At 36.2% G+C, this 23118-nt stretch overlaps 1 protein-coding gene across 1 annotated transcript; it reads right to left on the bottom strand.

Moving 5' to 3' along the window:
• Positions 1-628: 628 nt before the first annotated feature.
• On the bottom strand, positions 629-21696 carry PPP1R2 (protein phosphatase 1 regulatory inhibitor subunit 2). Its single transcript, XM_004003027.5, has 6 exons — positions 21274-21696; positions 12223-12330; positions 10152-10229; positions 8648-8748; positions 4657-4824; positions 629-3061 (listed from the first exon to the last, which is right to left on the bottom strand). Exons 1-6 carry the CDS (start codon positions 21393-21395, stop codon positions 3015-3017), a joined length of 624 nt encoding a protein of 207 aa, XP_004003076.1. The 5' UTR covers positions 21396-21696; the 3' UTR covers positions 629-3014.
• Positions 21697-23118: the final 1422 nt, after the last annotated feature.

Here is a 23118-nt window from a genome sequence, read left to right as displayed (position 1 = left end):
TATACAGGTAGCTTGGTACTTACTTTGTAACACAGAGTCTAGGAAAAAAGTCTTGGTGCTTTGTGTTTGAAACATCCTGTTTAGAAACAAACTTGTGGAATACAACCTAATCGCATGCATTTGCACATCTCCCACCACTGTATAATTGTGCTTTTAAGATTTTTCCTAAATGGTATGTAAACCTCAAATAAAATTCCCAAATTTCTTCAGATTAAAGTAATATAAAAACTCAAACTAAACACTTGAAAAATGTTACTCCTAAAGCACACGATGTGTATCAATGATCCAAATGAAGTTTACCCACAAGGTACAACTTCAAAAATGAGGGAATTTCTACACCTAAGAAGGCATGAAGAGAGAGTATGAAGTTTAGTTACACCCTGTCATTTGGCATGTATGAAACACCGAAACCAAAGAATCTGGCCGAGAATATTTTCCCCACTTAGTAAGATGTCTGTTCTGCATGGTTGTTTTGAGGATTATATCTTGAGACACCAAGCACAATGCTGGGCAACTAAACAAATCACTCTACCACAGTGTAGTCCAAGGCCCTCTTTTGGTATCCAGAACACTTAGTAACAGAACACAAGACCTGGGTAGCAAGAAAATAAAATCCACACACAAGCAATTGTCATATGACTGTATTTTATTACAATATGTTCAGTGTACTAATGTTAAGAGGAAAAAATGTAAACAAAATCAAAGTCTAGGGGAAAATGGCACTTTGCTTTAATCTTGAATTTGAAGTTATTTTTAACAATCCATTTATACCATTTTATGTCTCAGTTTTTAAAGAGCATCACTGCTGAATTTCAGACTGAAAAATGAATACACAGAAAAGATGACATCAAGGGTTAAGCAGAGAAGAGATAATGATTAAAAAACTGAAAGTAAAATCTACTTTGGCTAGAACTGAACACTGACAGATAACTTTCTCCAAAGGAAAATATAACTTGAGTCATAAAGGTTCATGTTTTGTATAATTCAATACCACATCAATTAGAAACTCATGACAATGATAACAATTTTACTCAGTCACATTCGATTACCTAAAATTCTACTGAGCATGCTATTTGCCATGTCTTATTCCTCTGAGATAACTATCTATTTCCGGAAACCAGAAATGTAAGTTTGCCTGTGATTGAAGTTTCAACAAATAATTTGTAGAAAACACCAAAAGGATCAGTTGTTAAAGTTCCTACCTGTTCTTCACTGTATAGCAGCTATTTCTACAAATAAAGAGCACATGAATACTTCCTAAGAACTTGAAATGAGAAAACCAAAAACAGAGATCTGTGTGTATGAACATATGTACACATATATGTATACATTTAAATACCCCCAGACAAGTTTAAACAGAGAATACCTCAATATTCTAAATTCAGAAAGCAGGGATAAACACTGTTTAGTTTATAAATCAGTGGTACTACTAGCTTATATGTTTTAGTTAGAACACTATACCTGCAGTTCAGAAGTACTGATTAGATTCCATTAAAAAAGAAGACATCCAAACTAACAAAAACATTCTTCTAACAGTAAATCTCCCACTTTTTACTTATTTTGACTTTTGATATTTCCATAAGCTTCTAAGTGGGAGATAAGCTGCTCAATAAAAGCCAATTCAAATATACAATATACAGAAATTACTTAAAAAGTCTGCTCATATAATGGATTCTTTCGGTACTAACAAAAATTTAAAATACAAATAATTGACTAGAAATGTAAGCTAAGATACACAGGAACTGCACTTCATTTTAGGGGGGAAAAGTCCAAATCTTATTGTGTTAGAAGAATAAAGAACATTTGTCATAGTACACATTATCATATTCCCTTAAAGCAGGAACTATTTTTAAGCATTTAAATTAAAAAGTGTTCAGAATTCTGTTTATACATTCAGGAACTATCATATCACTGGTTACACACAATTCTCTCATCATGCAAAAAAACCTCAGTTGTTTTCTAAGGTCTAATTAAGTCAAACAATAAACTAATAATAGCACTTTAATTAGCAAGCTGTAAGTCAGAGACATGTAGAAAATTCTGCAGCTGAATTGTATTTCCTGTTAAGTACCGATGCTATTCATTTTCTCCATGTATTAGAAGAATGAATAGGCATTAATAGTCAAAGTAAGATTTTCATTGTTGCAGCAAATGACAGAGTACGTGAGTAAAGGAAAAGTTTCCAATGTCATGACAATCTTTACGATCCTTTATAAAGGTAAAGAATTCTGTGCGTATGTGTGGAAAGGAGTAAGAGACAAAGGCAGGAGTTTTACACAGGTATATAAAGGGAATGCTGAAACTATATTAGAATTATATTTATTCAGAGACTGATCTGAAGTCTGCCCATGGAGTGTACAAAAAAGTCAGAGCAGACATTAGTGCAAATTTAACCTGACAATTTATTTATGGGAAAAAACTAGTTTTGATGAGAAAAAGTTTAATCCTTTCCTTGTAAACATAAAAAAAACTCAACAGGAATTTTAAAGGTAGTATGCCAGAAAATGCAACAGTAACTCATAACGTACTCCTTTTCAATTAAACACACAAGTTGAAGACACATGTTAAAATACTTTTCAGACTGAATATATTTATCAGCCTATATGATCTGCTGTTCTAACTGGATTTTGATTTTTTAAAAACCCAACCTTTTATAAGAGCTATCACATCTAGAAGTGAAGAAAATAAATTAGATCCCCTTTCCCTCCCCAAAAGATATTAATTTCTAAAGCATAAAAAGCTATATATCTTATACAAATTAACCAGTGTTCTTACAAAAGTAACGTAGTTTTGGATGACATTATGTTGTATTTGTGGTGAAGTACTAGGCACAAGAATATATGTATCAATTAGGCATTTTCAGTCTAATTAGTCTCAAGTTATTTAATTCTTGGCAATATATAATAACTGGTACGTATTTTGGTACTTAAGTCATGAATTGTAGAGAACAAGAAGCAGTATTTTATAGTAACAGAGTTTGTATTTGACAATTACTGTGTTGAAAAAAATCTCTTCTATGAACTCTGTGATTTGTTTTGCAGTTGGTCACTTGTAGCAGATCCTGCAATGATATAAGAAAAAATAGCAACATCATTTGTTTGTTGAGTATTGCCAAACTTGGAACCACCTGAGCTAAAGTTCCCTTCCACTGCTACAGATGATAAATGAATGGAAAAAAAATCTAAAAAACAAGTAAGACATAGTTCATGCAGACTGAACAATATGAAAGAATCTGCATACCCTGTACTAGTCTAAGAGCAGAATAGGTGTATCTGCTTAGTGGTAGGACAAACAGGTTTCACACTGAACACTTCTGTGTATAAGTCACAAATGGAAAGCTAAGAGTTTATGACAACTCAATTATTCAAAGTTACAAAAGATTTGCATTTATAATATAAAAATGGCAAAATATTTCCTTAAATATACCACAGACAAAGGCCAAAGTTATTTTTCAAAAGCTGTGGCTTAAAAAAGAAATCCCTTTAACCGTTGGCACAGCAGTGCCAGCACAAATTTCCAATAGCAAATGAGGGGTATTCCCAGTGCTCTGTTAGAGCTGCTACAAATGGATATTGAAAGTCGGAGTAGAAACTGATGAAAAGTTATAACCAAAGGAATGTTTATGCTGAATACAACAAAAGAAATCACCAAGATACAAAAATAGGTCACCTAAAAATAGATAATAAATTTAAAAAGAGAGTAAAGAGAGATATATAGCAATAATCACTTAAGATAGAGTTTGTTCACATTGAATACAAGCTGAACAGAATATGGTGAATAAAATCAAAAGGAAGTGCTAATCGAAAGGAAACAAACAAAAGCAAAAGCATAACATTGGAGTAACAAAAAAAATACTGTAATCTTGATGTTATAATGAGACACAGTCTTCAGGTTCTTCCATAAAAATCACTTACATTTCATATGCTCACCAACACTATAATAACTATTTATTTTCTTAAGATTTAACCATCTAAGGCACAACACATAAAAGTAAGTTACATCTTCACTCAAAAGTACCAATCTGCAGTACAGACTAGGCAGATGGGCATAAAATCTGCATTAATGGTATAGAAGATTCACCTTTGTTGAATGCCAGAATAAGTTTATTAAAAATAAATAAAAACAGATTTCCTATGATTGATCAAGAGTTGGTAGGCTGCAGAGGCAGGTTGTTTGAGACTTAAAAACAAAACGAACAAAAACTGGCCAATAACTTGTCAACCCAACAGTCAAGAGTCAACACTGGAAGGATATGACATACTTTATACCTGAAGGGATGTCAAAACAGATCTTCCATGTTAAAAACCTGTTTCTTTTAAAAGTTTTAACTTTAACTGACATTGTTACAACAAATAAAATATGATCTAAAACATTAAAAATAGAGTATATCTTAATATGAAGACAGACATCACCGCTTGAAGCCAGCAGACCGAACAACACAGACATACAGCACAACCTATGTACTTAAGACAACTTGAGCATAAAAACATTATTTTCAAACTGGCCCATAGGGGTTGAAGTTTTCTAAGCTTTTGGCATAAAAAGTAAATTATAGCAAAATTTTCCGAGGTTCTTCGAAGTTTCAAGCAAAATAAAATACATTACTTAGGCACAAAGGATCACAAGTGTCTCAGTGATACTTTCAAAACATCTAACCTTGACTTGATTCTTCCATATTCATGCTTTCTCCAGCTGCAGTCTCTGACATTTCTTCATCTTCCTCCTCATCATTTAGGTCTTTTGAGATTAATTGTCTAGCTAACTTGATATTCAGTCCTTCATTGTAGTGAAGCTTCCTTTTCATTTCAAACTGTCGCTTTTTTTCTACAAGATTAAAAAAAAAAGTAGGCAGAGGAAGTCTTAAGCTCAAAGACTGGCAAACTATAGCCTGTGTCTATCTGGTAAGTAAAGTATTGATATTATTGGAACATAGTCACACTCATTTGTTTTTGTAATGCTTATACTTTTGTATTTAGTAGCAGAGTTGAATAGCTGCACCAGAGACCATATGGCCCTCAAAATCTAAAATATTTACTGTCTGGCTCTTTACAGAAAAAGTTTACCAACCTTTGCCTTAGATGGTTCATATGTCCATCTTAATGGGAGACTAAGAGGTATCAGTAGTTATATTTGTGAAGGAAACTTAACGATACAGGAAAATTCTCCAGACAGAGTTGAATGGGATAAAGGAAAACTATAATACCATATACGTATACTATGTACAAAGCCTGCATGCATGCACATGTGCCTATACACATACCAAATAAGACTCGGCAATCAACAGTCATTAATTCTGGATCAAGGAATTATGGGGTGATTTTAGTATTCTCAAACTTTCTATTTTTACAATTAAGAAAAATCTCCTTTAAAAATGTTTATTGCCCATGAAGTCATCACAGAAGCATAAGAATAGCTGTAAATCAACACAATCAACCATATTTTATCAATAGCACTTTAAAGATCTATTGTTTATCAAGAAATACTTTAGAATTTCTTAGACCTGTAAATTAAAAAACAAAAAAGGGATTGACATAAAATTGCCACTGTTCATTTTGTAAAGAGCATTAAAATTCACTCACCATAGGTTTATTAGCGTATTCATAAATATATTTTAATGCCAAAAAAGCATAAGAGAAATCTCTTAAAATAAGGCTATTCAAAGTACTTTCTAAATGTCCTCTAATTCCCTCTCTCAAATCTTCAACTCCTACAGTGGAAGTATGGAGTCTTAACCACTGGACCATCAGGCAAGTCACTCCAAGTTTTTATCACCTACTCTTATTTATGTCTTAAAAACAGGTATTTACAGTTCATGTCACTACTGATCAAATACTTTTCAGCCTCTATTTGGGTTGGGAGAGGAAAGTTCTCAAATCAATATCCGTCTTATCATTATCCCATAAACATTTGTTTCAAATTACCAAGATCTTGCCGGGCATCTTTCCTCTTTTCTAAGTTACTTTTCTGATTTTACTCTCTGAGAGTATCATATTTTAGAAGGAAGTAAAATTTTTCAAAAAAATCAATAAAAGACCAAATTCTTATGACTGAATTTTTAGTGATGACTTTTAGACAATGTAAAAGCCAATACTAAAAAACAACAAAAATTGGTTCTAAATGCCTCCATTACCAGATATACTCACTAAAAAGGTAAGACTTTCTCTCAGTACAAAGTAACACACGTTCTCTTTAATGTAACTCGGAAAACAAAATTTATTTTTTAATGGTACAATCTTAAAACACATCCACTTCCTTAAATAATCACTAACATTTTATAATTTGATTTTCTAAAAATGTATATTTTATAAAGATGAATCATATTTGGTTGCATATGTTGTTTTCTCACTGTACAGTTAGAATGGCCATATCCCAGGAAGCTCAGTTTATGCCTATTGTCTAGTGGAACTAGAACAGTGACCCTTTCACTCTTAAAATGATCTAGAGTTTAGACAATAAACTATACGAAGATACAGTAAAATTCTGCCACATACACAGCAGATTTACTACATAATTTTAAAAGGTTATTAAGTAATGAGTTATAACTTAATCCCCTAGCTTGGTCAAAGGTTCTGATTTCCCCCTTTGTATTTTCATTGTTTTTTACGATGTAATATATGGGCAACCCTTGAAAAATGTGGGGGTTAGGAGCACCTACTCTCCTCACAGTTGAAATCCACATTTAACCTTACAGCTGTCCCTTCATGTTTGCAGCTTTGCATCTGTGCATTCAACCAGATTGTCTAGCGCTGTATTAGGTACTTAGTGTAACTGGACCTGCACGGAACAAACCCATGTTGTTCAAGGGTCAACTATGCATAATTCTAAGAGATGTTAAACTTGGATTTTGCTTGCTAGAGATATTTTTCATTTTGGAATACTCAAAATTTATTACATGATCTATGTATTCATTCTATAGAAAGCTGCTAACACAAGTGGTCTCAACCTTCTTTGAATATCTTTGTATGGCAGAGCAACATAATACAAGAGTACAAAACAAAAATTTTAAGGTTTCAGGCCCAGCTATAATGATAATCAACTATCCACTAAACCTGACAAGTAAATTATCCTTTTAATATTTTCCTTTATTGTTTTCCAAAATATAATGCAGAATATACCAATTATTTTATTAAAAATTAGTATTTCCTGTGTACTAAACAATACGTCAGAACCAGTGCTAAGTGCTTTAAATTCTTTATTTCATTTAATGAATCGAAATATTTTAAAGCCTCCAATTTAGAAATGAGGATCATTTCTGAGGGTCAGAGAAATTAAGCAAATGAGATAAGTGACATACTTGGAGTATAAACTTTGATTTATCTGATTCCATAGCCAATATTTTAATTGTTATACAACTAGTTACAAGATAAAATCTTCTGAGAATGTTTTACATAAACAAGGATGTTCAGACACATCACTTGTTTAAAAGCATTAAAAACACCTGTATCAAAAAAAAAAAAAAAACACCTGTATCAGTAATTCTGCTACTGGGAACTTGAAAAACTTGTGCAAACTTTAACTAGTAAAATGGTCCCCCTGCTGGTTAACTCATGGAACTACAATTTGAGGGGAAAACTCCTTAATGAAAACTGGTGATGGAATAAAAAAAATTTGGTTCTCAATACATCATGTTTTCAGAGAATAAGGAATTAACAAGCTCAAGGAACAATTTCTATCTGAAAACTCTTTTCAAGGGCCTCATGGGGTATATTTTCAGAAAACAGGAAGTCACCAAGGGCAGAAGATAGATAGTATCATCAATATAATTTTTTCTCTTGTATAGCAATTAGGCTCAGACTGTTGCTGCTGGGTTTTTTTTTGGCTCAGATTGTTTAGTTCAATAAACTACATTCTAAATATGACAGAATGTAATAGCCAATTTTACCTTTGTAGCTGCATGACAAAAATCCTGACAGTTAACTAGCAAATATTTGCAATCTTAATTCTAGAGTTTCTAAACTTCTTTACAGTACAGATAGTTTCCACATTTCAAGGCTTCAAGTAATAATCTTTCTTTTAAGGGTTTTTTTCTTTTTTTCATGCATCTTTCACCCTATAGATAGGCTTTGTTTTCCTTTTAAGAATAATTGAAAACAAATTATATATGCAATTCTTGAGGTCATACATTCACATGCTTCAAAATTACAAAAAGCAACAAAGTGAAACATCTTGCTTCGTTCCTTACCTCCACAGATAAGCACTAATACTTCTAAAAACAGGGAACATGAATAGGTAGCAATGCTTACCTGTGTATGCACCATATGGACTAAAAGAGCCTTTTTCATCAGTGTTGACAGGACTATTTTTATCTCCTTTCCTATGACACTATTGTTCTTTTTGTTCAATGGGACCTAATTTAAAAACTCTGATTCATCTGGTAAACTTCACCACTGTCTTAATACAGAAAAAACTACAAGCAATTAGCTCTTACTGTGATCCAGTTTAAGATTATCCAAATACTCAATGACTCTAAATGCATTAACTTAATAAACATTTACTGAGCATCTACCTAGTATAGATGCTTAGTACAAAGAAAGGGACACTAGTAGTCACTTCAGAGATGGCAATATTTTCTTGAAATGAGGGGGGGACAAAGCTGATATACAATTAAACCCACACGAGTAGAATCTGAGTTAAAGAAATAAACTACCTCGCTCTTCAGGTGAGAGGTCACTATCCTCATCTCCACTGCTTTCTTGTTCACGAACTCGATACTTTGGTTCCAAGCTTTCAGCAGCAGCAGCAGTTAATCTATATAATAATAATTTACAAAGAAATCAACATTATGACTGTCTTATATTAGTTGAGTACATCATGAGAAACGCTGGACTGGAAGAAACACAAGCTGGAATCAAGATTGCCAGAAGAAATATCAATCACCTCAGATATGCAGATGACACCACCCTTATGGCAGAAAGTGAAGAGGAACTCAAAAGCCTCTTGATGAAAGTGAAAGAGAGTGAAAAGGTTGGCTTAAAGCTCAACATTCAGAAAACGAAGATCATGGTATCCGGTCCCATCACTTCATGAGAAACAGATGGGTAAACAGTGGAAACAGTGGCAGACTTTTATTTTTTGGGCTCCAAAATCACTGCAGATGGTGACTGCAGCCATGAAATTAAAAGACACTTACTCCGTGGAAGGAAAGTTATGACCAACCTAGACAGCATATTAAAAAGAAGAGACATTACTTTGCCAACTAAGGTCCATCTAGTCAAGGCTATGGTTTTTCCTGTGGTCGTGTATGGATGTGAGAGTTGGACTGTGAAGAAGGCTGAGCGCCGACGAATCGATGCTTTTGAACTGTGGTGTTGGAGAAGACTCTTGAGAGTCCCTTGGACTGCAAGGAGAGCCAACCAGTCCATTTTGAAGGTGATCAACCCTGGGATTTCTTTGGAAGGGATGATGCTAAAGCTGAAACTCCAGTATGCAAAGAGTTGACTCATTGGAAAAGACTCTGATGCTGGGAGGGATTGGGGGCAGGAGGAGAAGGGGACGACTGAGGATGAGATGGCTGGATGGCATCACCGATTGGATGGATGTGAGTCTGAGTGAACTCCGGGAGATGGTGATGGACAGGGAGGCCTGGCGTGCTGCAATTCATGGGGTCGCAAAGAGTTGGACACGACTAAGCGACTGAACTGAACTGAACTGGTATTAGTTGAGTGTCTTATTCAACTTTTGAGTCTCATAAAAGCACCTAAAGAACATTAGTATGCTAGCCATAACCTGATGAGGGGGAAAAAAAGCCAGAGAATGGTAATGGGTACAGAAAACAATAAACAACAAGAAAAGTGGAGAGAAGTCTATGAACAGCAAAGGAATAGAACATTTTTAGGAATTCAACTTATTTTTACCTATCTCACTTGTATCTTCAATACCCAGGTGGCAGGATATTAAAAAAACAAAAAACCTCTATGCAGGAAATCAACATAGGGAATCTGTGTACAGCTTCTGGTACTCATCTACATACTTTGATTTTAACCTAGAAATAAGACTATACAGGTTGCTATGAAAAATCCAGATAAAACTTAATTCATTTAGCATATGCTTTTAATTTACACTTGTAAAAGTAAAGTAAAATGTCTTTAACTCTGCAAAATTAAACACAGCTTTACAGTTGTGGAAAATGCTTTATAGTTATCAATACTTACTTCCGAGCTAAGATATCTGGGGTCAGGGCTTCAGTGGTTTCTGAATCACTCAATGCATCTTCATCATCAGCTACCATACTAAGATGACAAACATTATAAATTAATACTTGAACTATAATTTTTTAAGCAGGAAAACAAGGCAGAGAACATAATTCTACTGACCAGAGTATCAATATATTTATGGCTCTGTTGTCGTCTTTGAAGTTTAATTTTAAATTGTTTCTATTCAATGCAAATACTTAAAAGTATAGCACCAATCAAGAAAAGCCTTCAAATAATTAAAAAAACAAACTACTACAATCATGAAAATAAATATTTAAAACAAATCATTTGGGAAAAAAAGAAATCAACATTTCAATTACTCTATACAGTAGGAGGGAACAATTAATGCAAAAGAAATCCCATGTGGTTTTAGAATACGTATTTATACATTAACCTGACTTCCCTGGTGGCTCAGACAGTAAAGAATCTGCGTGCAATGAAGGAGACCGAGTTCGATCCCTGGATCAGAAATATCCCCTGGAGAAATGGCTACCCACTTCAGTATTCTTGCCTGGAGAATTTCATGGACAAAGGAGCCTGGTGGGCTACAGTCCACCTGTCGTCCACATGTCATAAAGAGTTGGACATGACCGAGCAATTAACACTTTTCTTTTCACTGAAGATAAGACACAAATGATCTACGCAGATACAGGTTAAGTAAAATAACAAAATTAGATCCTAAGACCTAGGAAGTTTAAAAGTTATTTAGCTTTCCCAATCTACTTTCTAATGAAAAATCTGCTCTCTACTTAATGGCAAAAAAAAAAAAATGGTTATCTTTATTATTTAAATAAATAGAAACAGTTTTAAAATAATGGCTACAAGCTGTTTTTTTTTTTTTTTAATCATGTTCGATCTTAATTTTTTTAGGATATGTAGCTCCAAGCAACACAGATAAGGGATGTCTACTACCTTTACTGAAAAGGAAGAAAGCATTGACTTTGGATTCTGGTACAATGAAACTCAAGATATGTTTTAAAGTATATATCTGTAATTAGGAGCAAATTAGGAGGCTCACTTTCATAAATGATATGTCTGTTTCTTCCTTTAAGATTTATTGTTTCAGAATCTGTACTCCTATTATGTCCTCCCTTCATCACAATCTTCATGTTTATTCGTCTTTACTGTTTTTGCTATCATCTATTTATTATTTCATTTTATCTTCCAAAGTTTCATCCATTGATTTAAAACAGAATTTAACTCTATTTTTTTTTAAATTTATCTATTTATTTGGCTGCGCCAGGTCTTAGTGAGATCTAGTTCCCTAACTGGGGATCAAACCTGGGCCCCCTGCGTTAGGAGCGCAAAGTCTTAGCCACTGGACCACCAGGGAAGTCCCTCTAACTGTGTTTTAATAGCGACTTCTGGATTTCTGTCGTCTTACTTCAGTGACAAACATAAATATTTCAGTCCTGAAAATCTTTTTTCTATACAATCTAGGCATGATCTGAATTAGGTATTTCTAACTTATTTAGAAACCCATTACGTTTACTGGTGCATTAGTCTTCATACTTACTACAGCCACACACTTTCATTTTAATATTCATTAAAAAAAATTCCGGAAGACTCAAAACTAACAAGTCCAATGCAATTATATGAACTACAATATCGTTTAAGTTAAAAAATAAGGACATGAGATAGCAATAATGTCCACTTTTTTTTTGCACGGGTTAAAAAAGAGTTAACCATCTGTGAAATTATCCTTTTTCTGCAAAGAGAATGAATAAGGCCCTGCTATCTACTTAAGAAGCAAACAAGCCCAACTCTCATCTTCCTTTTTACAAATAGATTACTTGAAGGAAGGCAGAAGTCACTAATCTTAGCATACCATTAGCAGCTAGGGATGACTGAGGTGCAATAAATATACATCTAATACTACAACTGTAACATAAAAAATGGATTTCATAAAGTTCCGTGTTATTTATATTATTACACAAAAATACACAGGTGGGTTATTAATTAGTGCTCCAGTAACAAATTAAAAAAAAAAAAACCAACCGAGAAAAGGAATGCTGTGCACAAACACTACCTGTGGTAAGGAGTGCTAGGCTCGTCTATCTTCATTAAACCGTAGTCTTTGTCTGCTGGATGATAGGTCGCCAGGATGTTCATTTCATCCCACTTCTGGGACTTTTTACTAAAATAAAATTTTTTTAAATTTTCCTTAATGTAGTAAAAGACAAAAAAACACTCAAATCTCACATTTCAATTTCTATTTGACTGCTAACTTCTATTTTCACATCTTTCTTGGAATAGAAACTAACTTGGGTAAAAGCTGTAAGTAACTATAATAAAATGTAAGTAAATATTTTATATAATACGTACTGTCCACATATTAAAAACACATCACAGTTGTTCCTTGGGGTACTGGTTCCAGGACGCACATGGATACCAAAATCCAAGGATGCTCAAATCTCCTCTATAACATGGTAGAGTATCTGCAGATAATCTCGTACACCCTCCCATATACATTATGTCATTATTAGATTACTTATAATACCTAATAAATAGTCATAAATACAATATAAAAACTATGCAAATAAATAGCTAGCTGCTGGCACACGGTATATTCAAGTTTTGGTTTTTTCAATTTTCTGGAAATTTTTTTTCTAGAATATTTTTGATCCATGGTTGGTTGAATCTCAGGATGCAGAAACTGTGGATACACAGGAATACTCACTCAGGTTCTTCACTGGGCATTTATAAAAACTATTATGACATGTTTCATCTTCATCTAGCCTATAGAACAACAGCAAAAACTGGAATTTATACACTGCTTGATCTCAACAGTTAAGGATTTTGGATCCATCATATATTTTTAACAGTTTGATGAAAAAAAACAGAACAGGAATTATTTTCCTCGGCCTAATTATTTTTAGCAGTCTCTATAACAATCAATGGAGAAGGAAACGGCAACCCACTCCAATATTCTTGCCTGGAGAATCCCATGGACAGAAGAACCTAGCAGGCTACAGTCCGTGGGGTTGCAAAAGTCACATACGACTTAGCAACTAAACCACTACCAACACCATAACAATCAAAAGAATCAGAACATAAAACTACAGAGAAAATCTCACTAAATTCAGATACTATTAATGAAGATTTAGATTGTACATAAACTTATAGTTCAGTTTTCTAAGATTTTATCTTATTTTCTTTTTTTTAAATTTGCTAAGAAATGGTATATTCAGATCACCTGAGATAAATCTACTTATGAAAACTAGAAATGCTTTCTAAGTATTTTATGAATATTCATTAGTATCCATCCAACAAAATACTTGCACAATTACTAAGGTGATCAATGATGCCTTAATTACAAATCCTTATCTATTCATTAAAAAAGACAAACACAACCTCTCTGTAAGTCAACAAAATTGTTACATATACAATTTATGACTTGATTATATACTTGAAACTAAAACTACTTTAAAAACAATGTGGATTTTACAGAGATTCAAATCATCCTTTTCATATTTGTTCCACATTGGTGACGTTTTACTGCAGATATTTTCAATTTTCCTAAATCTTCCAATACCTGATCTTGAAATGCTCTTGAAGAATGACACACTTAAGATTTTAGTATCATATTATTTTCTTCATATTCTAAGTCACCTTAAAAATTACATGGGCCTCTCATGGCAAGTGAGCCTGACTTTACCTTCTTTTGCTTTCTACACTAAAATGCCCACAGTGTCCCCATTTAAGACTAAGCACTTTTTTCCTTCTTATTTTTATTGTGGTAAAATATACATATTACAAAATTCACCATTTTAACCATTTTTCAGTGTACAGTTCTGTGGCATTAAGTACATTCATATTATGGTACAACCATCTGCTTTTCAACACTGTCTAGGTTGGTCATCACTTTCCTGCCAGGAAGCAATCGTCTAATTCCATGGCTGCAGTCACCAGCCGCAGTGATTTTGGAGCCCAAGAAGAGGAAATCTGTCACTACTTCCACCTTTTCCCCTACTATTTGCCATGCAGTAATGGGGCTGGGTGCCGTGATCTTAGTTTTTTTAATATTTAGTCTTAAGCTGGCTCTTTCACTCTCCTCCTTCACCCTCATCACGAGGCTCCTTAGCTCCTCTTCGCTTTCTGCCATTAGTGTGGTACTATCCATGTATCTGAGTTTGTTGATATGTCTCTCACCTATCTTGATTCCACCTTGTAACTCATCCACCCCAGCATTTCTCATCATGTGCACAGCGTATAGGTTAAATAGTGTGACAGCAGACAACCCTGTTGTACTCCTTTCTCGATCTTGAACGAATCAGTTGTTCCATACAGGGTTCTAACTGTTGCTTCTTGACCTGCATACGGGTTTCTCAGGAGACAGGTGATATGGTCTGGTATTCCCATCTCTCTAAGAGTTTTCCAGTTTGTCATGATCCACACAGTCAAAGGCTTTAGCGTAGTTGATGAAACAGAGACAGATGTATCTACATTACAATAAAATATTTTAAAAATAAACATACACAAAATGACTTTGTTAAGTGTGTCCTAATCTCAAAGTAAAAATCAATAATGCAGCTGCTAAGTTGCTTCAGTCATGTCTGACTCTTTGCAACCCCATAGATGGCAGCCCACCAGACTCTTCCGTCCCTGAGATTCTCCAGGCAAGAACACTGGAGTGGGTTGCCATTTCCTTCTCCAATGCATGAACGTGAAAAGTGAAAGTGAAGTTGCTCAGTCATGTCCGACCCTCAGCGACCCCATGGACTGTAGCCTTCCAGGCTCCTCCATCCATGGGATTTTCCAGGCAAGAGTACTGGAGTGGGGTGCCATTGCCTTCTCTGAAATAATGCTAGCAATATTTAATTAAAAACAATAATTTTATCATCATTAGAAGAATGAATATGGCCCTTGCAGTTGAAAAGGTACCCCTCAAATGCTGTAAATCTGTTCTGTAAGATAAATGATTAAAGAAAAGAACTGTAGGATATAAGAAATATTTTCCTAAAATTAAGGATGAAATTTAATAAGCACAACCTTAGCACCTTAACCCACTAACAATTTTGATTTCTGTATATTCTTTCCACTCCATATTAACATAAGAAAAAATACCCAAGCTATCACAGTATATAAAAATGTACAGACAGAACAGTACATATAGTATACATCAAAATAGCTCCTCCATATCAGTATACGTACTTTATCACAATAAGCTGCTTGTATTTTCTAGTCTTTACCTTTTTAGTATTACATGCCTAATATTCAATAATAAACTATTCTCCTAATGTTAAATGTTTAGATTGAATCCAATGTCTTTCTACTTAAAGCAGAAATGTTTGTGTATATTCTATTCAGTGATATTTTTAGGGTAATGAAATGGCAACCCACTCCAGTATTCTTGCCTGGAGAATCCCACGGATGGAAGAGCCTGGTGGGCTACAGTCCACAGGGTAGCAAAGAGTTGGACACCACTGAGCGACTTCACCTTCACTTCACTAGGGAGAAGCATATTTAGGTTAAACTGCAGAGCTCTGTAGATCACTCTATGTTGCCACATAGCCTTTTTTTCAAGAGAGCACTGTTTGTAATGTCCCCAAATAATTACTAAAACTTTGCCAGGACAGGGTATCTGGGTATTTTACCCACCTGAGCAGGTATAAATTGATATTTAAACACTGCTTTATGTCTGGTTTCTCTGCTTATTACCTAATAAATAATGAAAAAAAATGCTTATTTTACTTTCCTTGTATGAACTGTTTGCATTCTTTGCCTATTTGCTGGAAACAGTCTCATTAATTTATTTATAGCTAAATAAATGTAAAGAACACACTCAAATTTATGAGAAGGTTTAAACCCCACCTTGTTGGGTTATATAACCCAAATTTTTTGTACTTTGCTTGCCATTTACTTTTTTTTTTTTCATTTACTTTCTACTATAAACAGAATTAAAGTTTTATATATCCAAAGATTCAGTCTACTTCTTCAATACAATACTAAGAGAAAAAGAAATCCTTACACTGTCAAGATCCAGAGAAATAATATCTTGCAAAACCATGAATTTAAAGAAAGGCATAAAACAACAGGCTCCAAAGAACGTTAGAAATTCTTAGGAGAAAGGTAATGAAGTCGGAGAAACTGCGAAGAGGACAAATATCGGAATTAGCTCCTGTTAGGTTTTGGTAGAATTAACATCAGTTGAGCAACAAAATCCAAGGAGTAAATTTGAGTTTACTCCCAATACTACCACAACCATTCCTATGACCTTCACTGGGCCATTAATGCCACTTAGAAAAAATAAGGGCACAATCACTCACACTGAAAACCAGCTGTAAGGGTGAAAGCACTGCTGGTTTCAGTTGCTCCCTCTTGGGTGACTGGTTTCCCTGCAGCCTAAGTCTGCACCAGAAAAAAGTCACCACTTCTCACTTTCACTTTGATAACTCATATGATGCCATCTCAAAGACCTACAGATCTTCCCTTGTAGCTCAGTGGGTAAAGTATCTGCCTACAATGCAGGAGACCACGGTTCGATCCCTGGCTTGGGAAGATCCCCTGGAGAAGGAAATGGCAACCCACTCCAGTATCCCTGCCTGGAAAATCTCATGGACAGAGGAGCCTGGTGGGCTGTGGTCCATGGGGTCTCAAAGACTCGGGCACGACTGAACAACTAACACTTACAGTTACAAAGACCTACATACTTCTTGTTGCTTGTGACTTTCTAATTTTTATCTGAGTTTGGAAGCAGGATTTTGCTTCAATGTGTTAAACTTTAAGCCCACATTTCAAAAAATGGTTCTTTCTTAAATGAAGATTCAACTTCTGTAGGTTGACAAAGTACAATACTCTAGGGTTGAACAATTAAAGACTTAACAATAAAAGCAATTAGTAAATGTAAGGTCACTTTCGGAAAACTTTAGTCAGTGAGCCATTGACCATATTCAATATCCCTTTATAGGTAGAAAATGAGAAAGTTGAAGTATGATTACATAAAGTTATGTTAAAGGAAATTAAGCACACTCTTTCCAAGCAGAATTTGCCACATTACCTAAGACTACTACAGAATCTGAATTGAACACGGTGAATCCAAAGCATGCTATGTACACAATCCTGTAAGTACGGAAAATTAGGTTTCTATACTTTTAATAGAATAAGACTAACATTTGAAGTACTGTGGTTAAACATTTTACATTTAGTAACTCATTTAATAATTAAACTAGGCAGGACTATAATGAATAACACTGTTTAAGTCACAGACCTAGTAAGTAGTAAATAGGATCTGAACCGAGGCAATCTGGCCCCATTACTAATCAGTAACCTTAAACACTTCTAACAAGACAAAATTTAGTAACACTTAACATTATATTTTCAACAATCCCAAATGCATGTTTTTCTCACTTTAATATTTCTGAAAACAAAACGTATCTTAAAATGGATGACATCTTATAATTGGCAGCCTTTTTTTTTCTTGCTGTGACATAAAATCACGGTACATCTTAAAATCAATGATGTCTTGTTTTGATGAAGTACATGTACTTATTCACTGTAACTGTTATGTCTGACATTCACAGGTTGTTTACAATATTCAAGGTATTCAGAAAGAATGGGAATTCCACAATAATGGGGATGACAGTGGTGTAACTAGTGGTATTTTAACACTAGATGTGTGCTACAGGGTACTGAGATTATCTATGCCTAATTTTATGTGGATTTACAGATTCTATCCAGTTTTAATTAGACTAACCCTCAGAAAGGGGTACCTGAAATAACTACTCGTTGAAGATAATAGTACCAATGCAAAGTATAAAGAATAAGAAAATAACAGCACTGTGATATTAAAAAAAGATGGTTTGAGAAGGACTGTATTAAGAGAGTCCTGAAGACTACGCAAAATATGGCAGTATATAAACCTCACTTTAAGTATACTTTGAACCTTGAGATATTATCTAATTGTAAACAAACAGATTTGAAACATATTTTATTTTTTCCTAATAAATGATGCACAATCAAAAAGTTTAGAGACCGATGAAATAGCACATCTCAATTATGACTTAAAAACCCCTTAGTACCATCTCTTTGTGTTACATAAACGTTAAGTTATACCCTCGTACAATTGATGGGGTGGGGGAGTGGTTTGCGCAGAAAAGGGAACCCACCATTGTATTTCACATGATAAAGGCACCAATAAAAGGTATGGTTATTCATGGATTCTGTATTTGGAAATTTGCCTACTCGCTAAAATTTACCTGTAACTTCAAAATCAATACTGGAGGAGCTTTCTCTCTTTCACACATGCATAGAGTGGGAAAAATCTGAGTAGTCTGAACATGCACATGTTCCTGAGATTAAACCTTGTTTCAGCTCTCCTACTGTAAATGTGTCCTTTTTACAGTCCTATTTAGTGCCATGTTTTTTGCTTTTTTGGTGAACTCCCTGTTCAAAATGGCTCCCAATGATAGTGCTTAACTGCTATGCAGTGCTCCTAAGCCCATGAAAGCTGTTAAGCGCTTTATGGAGAAAATATGTGTTAGACAAACTTCTTCATTCAGGTATGAGTTATAGTGCTGTTGGCCATGTGTCCAATGTTAATGAATCAATATATATTAAATTAGGTGTCTTTAAACAAACAAATTTTTAAAAGGTGATGGAAATGCTATGACAACCAGCTTACAGTAACCTATTTTTATATTTCTTCTAGGAGTAACAGTTCATCATGAACTAATCCAGCGTTTGTGGTGACCTTACAGAACATAACTACTCAGAACACTGAGAATTGACTTAAATTCCTGGTCATTTTTATTAATTAATATAAGATTATTTTGCCTTAAACTCTAGTTCCAACATTTAAAGCTAGACCATTACACTATATTTTTTTAGTTTCTGAAGTTTAAGTGCATTGTAATTGAAAGAGCTATTTATTTCAGTCCTTTATAAACAAAAGGAAAAATACTGGGTGTCATTAAAGTTAAACATTACAAAAACTTTGTTTCAAATATGTTCAACTATACTTTCATTGTTTGCATTCAAAGAGGCTCTCATAAAGTCACTAATATTGGTTGTATGAACTGTGACATAAATAACAATGTACACTGTATTACCAAAATAATTACTTTATTTCTTTTATAGTCATACAACACTTACCATGAGAAAACCCATCCCTTTTACTACTTAGAACCAAACATCATAAACCTCAATCAATTAGGGCTTGGCAGCTCCCTTTGAAGATAGGACTATAACCTTCTAATTTAGACAAGTCAAAGCCAACCGCCCTGAAAAAGGCCACTCTTGCCCTGTTAGTAGCTCCTAGAGAAGGAGCAGCCCTGTGTAAGTAAATCAGTCTAGTAAAGTGGCTTTCCAGGCAGGACTTGGAAGGTAAATCCTAATCAATTATATAAAGATGCCAATACACAGAGTGGGGCCATCAGAAATTACAGCAGACTAAGGTTAAGAATAAACAGAAGTAGGGAAAGACAGAAGCAAATCTAAGCAGCTACTTGGTAGCCAAACAGAAAGAAGCTCACGCTGGAGAATAACTAAATAATTTAAATGCCACTGAGAACCACAGTGCTGCTGCCGAATACCCTGAAGTCATGTAAGAGCCTTCCATAGTTTGGTTTCTAGACTATCTTAGTCTTCCTGTTACAGCTATGTCTGGTAAGATTCTGTTTTTTCAGTCCCATTACAACCCCCAACCTGAAACAGCTTACCCCAAATAGAGGTTGGAAAATTGCATGTCGGAGAATATAAGAGTCAAATGCCCAGGAGTAGGAGAGTTGCTAGACAAATGAAGGCCCTTTCCAACCCCCAAAGGCCACGACTCTAAACTATGATCTTACTTCATGTTTTCCTCAAGACAACACAAATCCTCATAAATTCACCATCACCAAACTGTAGTTCCTTTTATAGCTCTAAAATGATCTTTTTAAACAGGTGTGCCCTAGTTCCAATAGTCAAAGTTTTTGGGAACATCCTAATTTTAGCTTTATGACTTCACAGATTTCAACTACTTTTCTTAAGCCTTATTTCCAGTACGTAAGAGTCCTTGTATGCTAGCCCCTCTATGACTTCTAACCTAGTGTTTTATTTTACACTATATATTATCAGTTTTCCATCTTTGTTTCTTCCTACTAAGAACTGCACCTTGGGTATCTTTCTCTGAGCCATTAACATCTATTTCATTCTTTTAAAAGGCTGGTCTATTTTCCCATTATACTAATGTACTATAATTAATATTTCACTAGTCCTTCTTAATGGACCTTGGGTTGTTACCAATTATTTACTATCACATACAATACTATAGGTCAACATCTTTTCACATACGTATTTGCGAGTATGCAAAAGCAACTAAATTATCATGGCATCATTTTAACTTGGTACTTTCTGAACTGTTCTGAGCTTAAATATGTCTTTCAAAGGAACAAAGACTAGAAAGCACTCAAATTCTTGTTGCAGATTCAAAAATAATTAGCAATAAGTAGCTTTCCATTAAACATAGATCTGGGGAAATGTCTGTTTCTTTTAAGGCAGAGATAATGACAAACCAGGACCCAAGGGAGTGAATGTGGCACGATGCTTTTCTTTCGATAATGTTCACCTAAAAAGGAATGACCGTGGAAGAAGGGCAATTAGAAAAATGGATAAATCTCTTTTTCGGAGGAGTCTCTTATTAGTCTACGACTGCATCTTACAGGATTTCCAATCCAGGAAAATACACTTTAATTACTGAATTTTAGACACTCGTATACGAAGTGAAGTAATAACTGCTTAACAGGTGAAGCGTTACAACTTCAATTTGATTCTTTAATATTCCCAATCTCCAAAAGCTTAAAGATCCTGATGGTATGTTTTAAAATTATTATATATGTGTATATGTTAAACACACACACCGAAGCACACAATAAACGTCATAGCTCCTGCCTTCTTTATAGTCACTCCACCCCTAAGCCTGGCCGGCGGAGGGAGATCTGAGCCGCGCAGGGGCCGCAACTACGCAACCGCCCCGCCCGCCGGCCGCGCTCGGGCTCGGGATCTGGGGTTGGTCCGGCTGGGGTCTGCAACGGCACCGGGGGAAAGGTGGGGCTTCCCAAGCTGACCCGGTGGACGAGCGGCTGCCCCTCTCGGCTCTCACCTCAGCTCTTCGTCGACACTCTTGCCGGGCTGTTCGGCCGAGGACACCACAGAGGAAGTCGTAGAGCTCTTGTTCTTCAGGATCCCCTTGATGGGCCGGTGCGAGGCCGTCGAGGCCGCCATTGCCTGCTGCTCCGGCGGTCGGCTCAGCGTCGCTGCTTGGCGCCGAGTTCAGGAAGGAAAGGGCTGGGCGCGAGCAGAAACTCGCCAGGCAGCCGCCGAGCCCGCCTGGGGCTGAAGCGGCCGCACCTGCTGTCGCGGAGACAGCCACCAGAGTTGTTGTCACGACACAACGACTCGGACGCTTTGGCGTCTAGCCGACGCCGCGTGGCTGGCAGCCCTCCGCGAGCCCTTGGCCACCGGCACTCTAACCGCGGCCCGCGGAGAGAAGCCGGCCTAGCGCCGGAACGACGCCGCCGCTAATGCCAAGCGGGCCCGCCCTCTCGCGATATCTAGGGCGGGGCGGGGGCGGGGGCGGGGGCGGGGGCGGGGCAAGAACAATGCCAACCTCCTCGGCCCGCCCCCTTCCCGAGCCCTCTCAGTGAGTTAGCGCCAACCGCGGCTGGGGCTCTGAGAGCTGTTTGATAGAAACTTAGGAGAGGTTTCCAGTTTGACTCTGTACCGAATGGTAAATCTCTCCAAGCACCGTTGCTCCCACCACTTCATGAGGTTCTTATTGTTAGTTCTGTATTTTATAGATCTGAAAATTGAGGCTCAAAGGTGACATCATTCCCCAAAGACTTTAACTGACTTTCAGAGAAATGCAGTGTGTCTCTTCTTTCCTTCCATTTAACAACCATAAAAAGCTTAACTCTCCATTATAAAGTCATGAAATGTCAGCTTTGGAACGGTCCTTAGAGACCTATTGTGGGATCATAGAATATTGACTTTTATGAAATCATAGAACATCAGCGTTGAAATAGTCTTAACATTTTTTACCATTGGAAAAGCTGAAGGCTAGAGAGAAGAAATGACCTAACCACCACTATCACAAGACCCATCTGTAGTGTGTGGTCATAGAACTTCATTCAGACTTATGCTTCTGGTCTTATATTTCCCCATTTTACCACATTCTGCCTCTGTGTTGATAATCCCATAGAAGGGATTGCTGGCAGAAGTTCCTTGAATGGTGGTTTAGAATCTGCCTCCCCCCCAAATCTTGGGAACTCAGTGTAAGGAGCCATCCAACACTGGGTGAAATAGGCCAAAATATTCTGGGACTGTCTAGGTCTTTGTAAGATGAGTCTCAAAAGAGAAATAAAAATTCAAAAAACACACACAAAACCCTCCCACACACAGTCTCCTCACCTTATCTCTGCCTGGGTGTGAGTGAAAGATAACCAGGGATGACTTGGATGAGAGAGGAAAAGAGAACTTAATGCTGTAATGGGCCAGGATATGTGTATATCCTGGTTGTGGGTGCTGTGGCTGCTGTGAGAAGTGGGTTCTAGGGAAAGGCAGGAGTTTAAAGCCCTGGGGACGCTCTTAGGACTGGGTGTACCTAAAGTCAAGCTCAGGCCAGTGGAGGGGGTGGTATCCACTCCAGCTACGCAGGCTCTCTCCATGTAGCACCAGCACTAGAGTTGTACAGGTGGGTAAGGCAGAGGGCTCAGACTAAGCAGGTTGCCTCCTGTTATGGGTTAAGTTATGTCACCCTAAAAATGTTAGGGCTTCCCTGGTGGCTCAGACAGTAAAGAATCTGCCTGCAATGCGGGAGACCTAGGTTTGATCCCAGGATCAGGACGATTCCCTGGAGAAGGGAAAGGCTATCCACTCCAGTATTCTTGCCTGAGAATTCCATGGACAAAGACATCTGCCAGGCTCTAGTCCATGGGCTTCCCTCATA

Source organism: Ovis aries, chromosome 1 (assembly GCF_016772045.2).
Source record: "Ovis aries strain OAR_USU_Benz2616 breed Rambouillet chromosome 1, ARS-UI_Ramb_v3.0, whole genome shotgun sequence".
NCBI classification, from domain to species: domain Eukaryota; kingdom Metazoa; phylum Chordata; class Mammalia; order Artiodactyla; family Bovidae; genus Ovis; species Ovis aries.
This window is presented reverse-complemented; position numbering and strand designations above follow the sequence as displayed.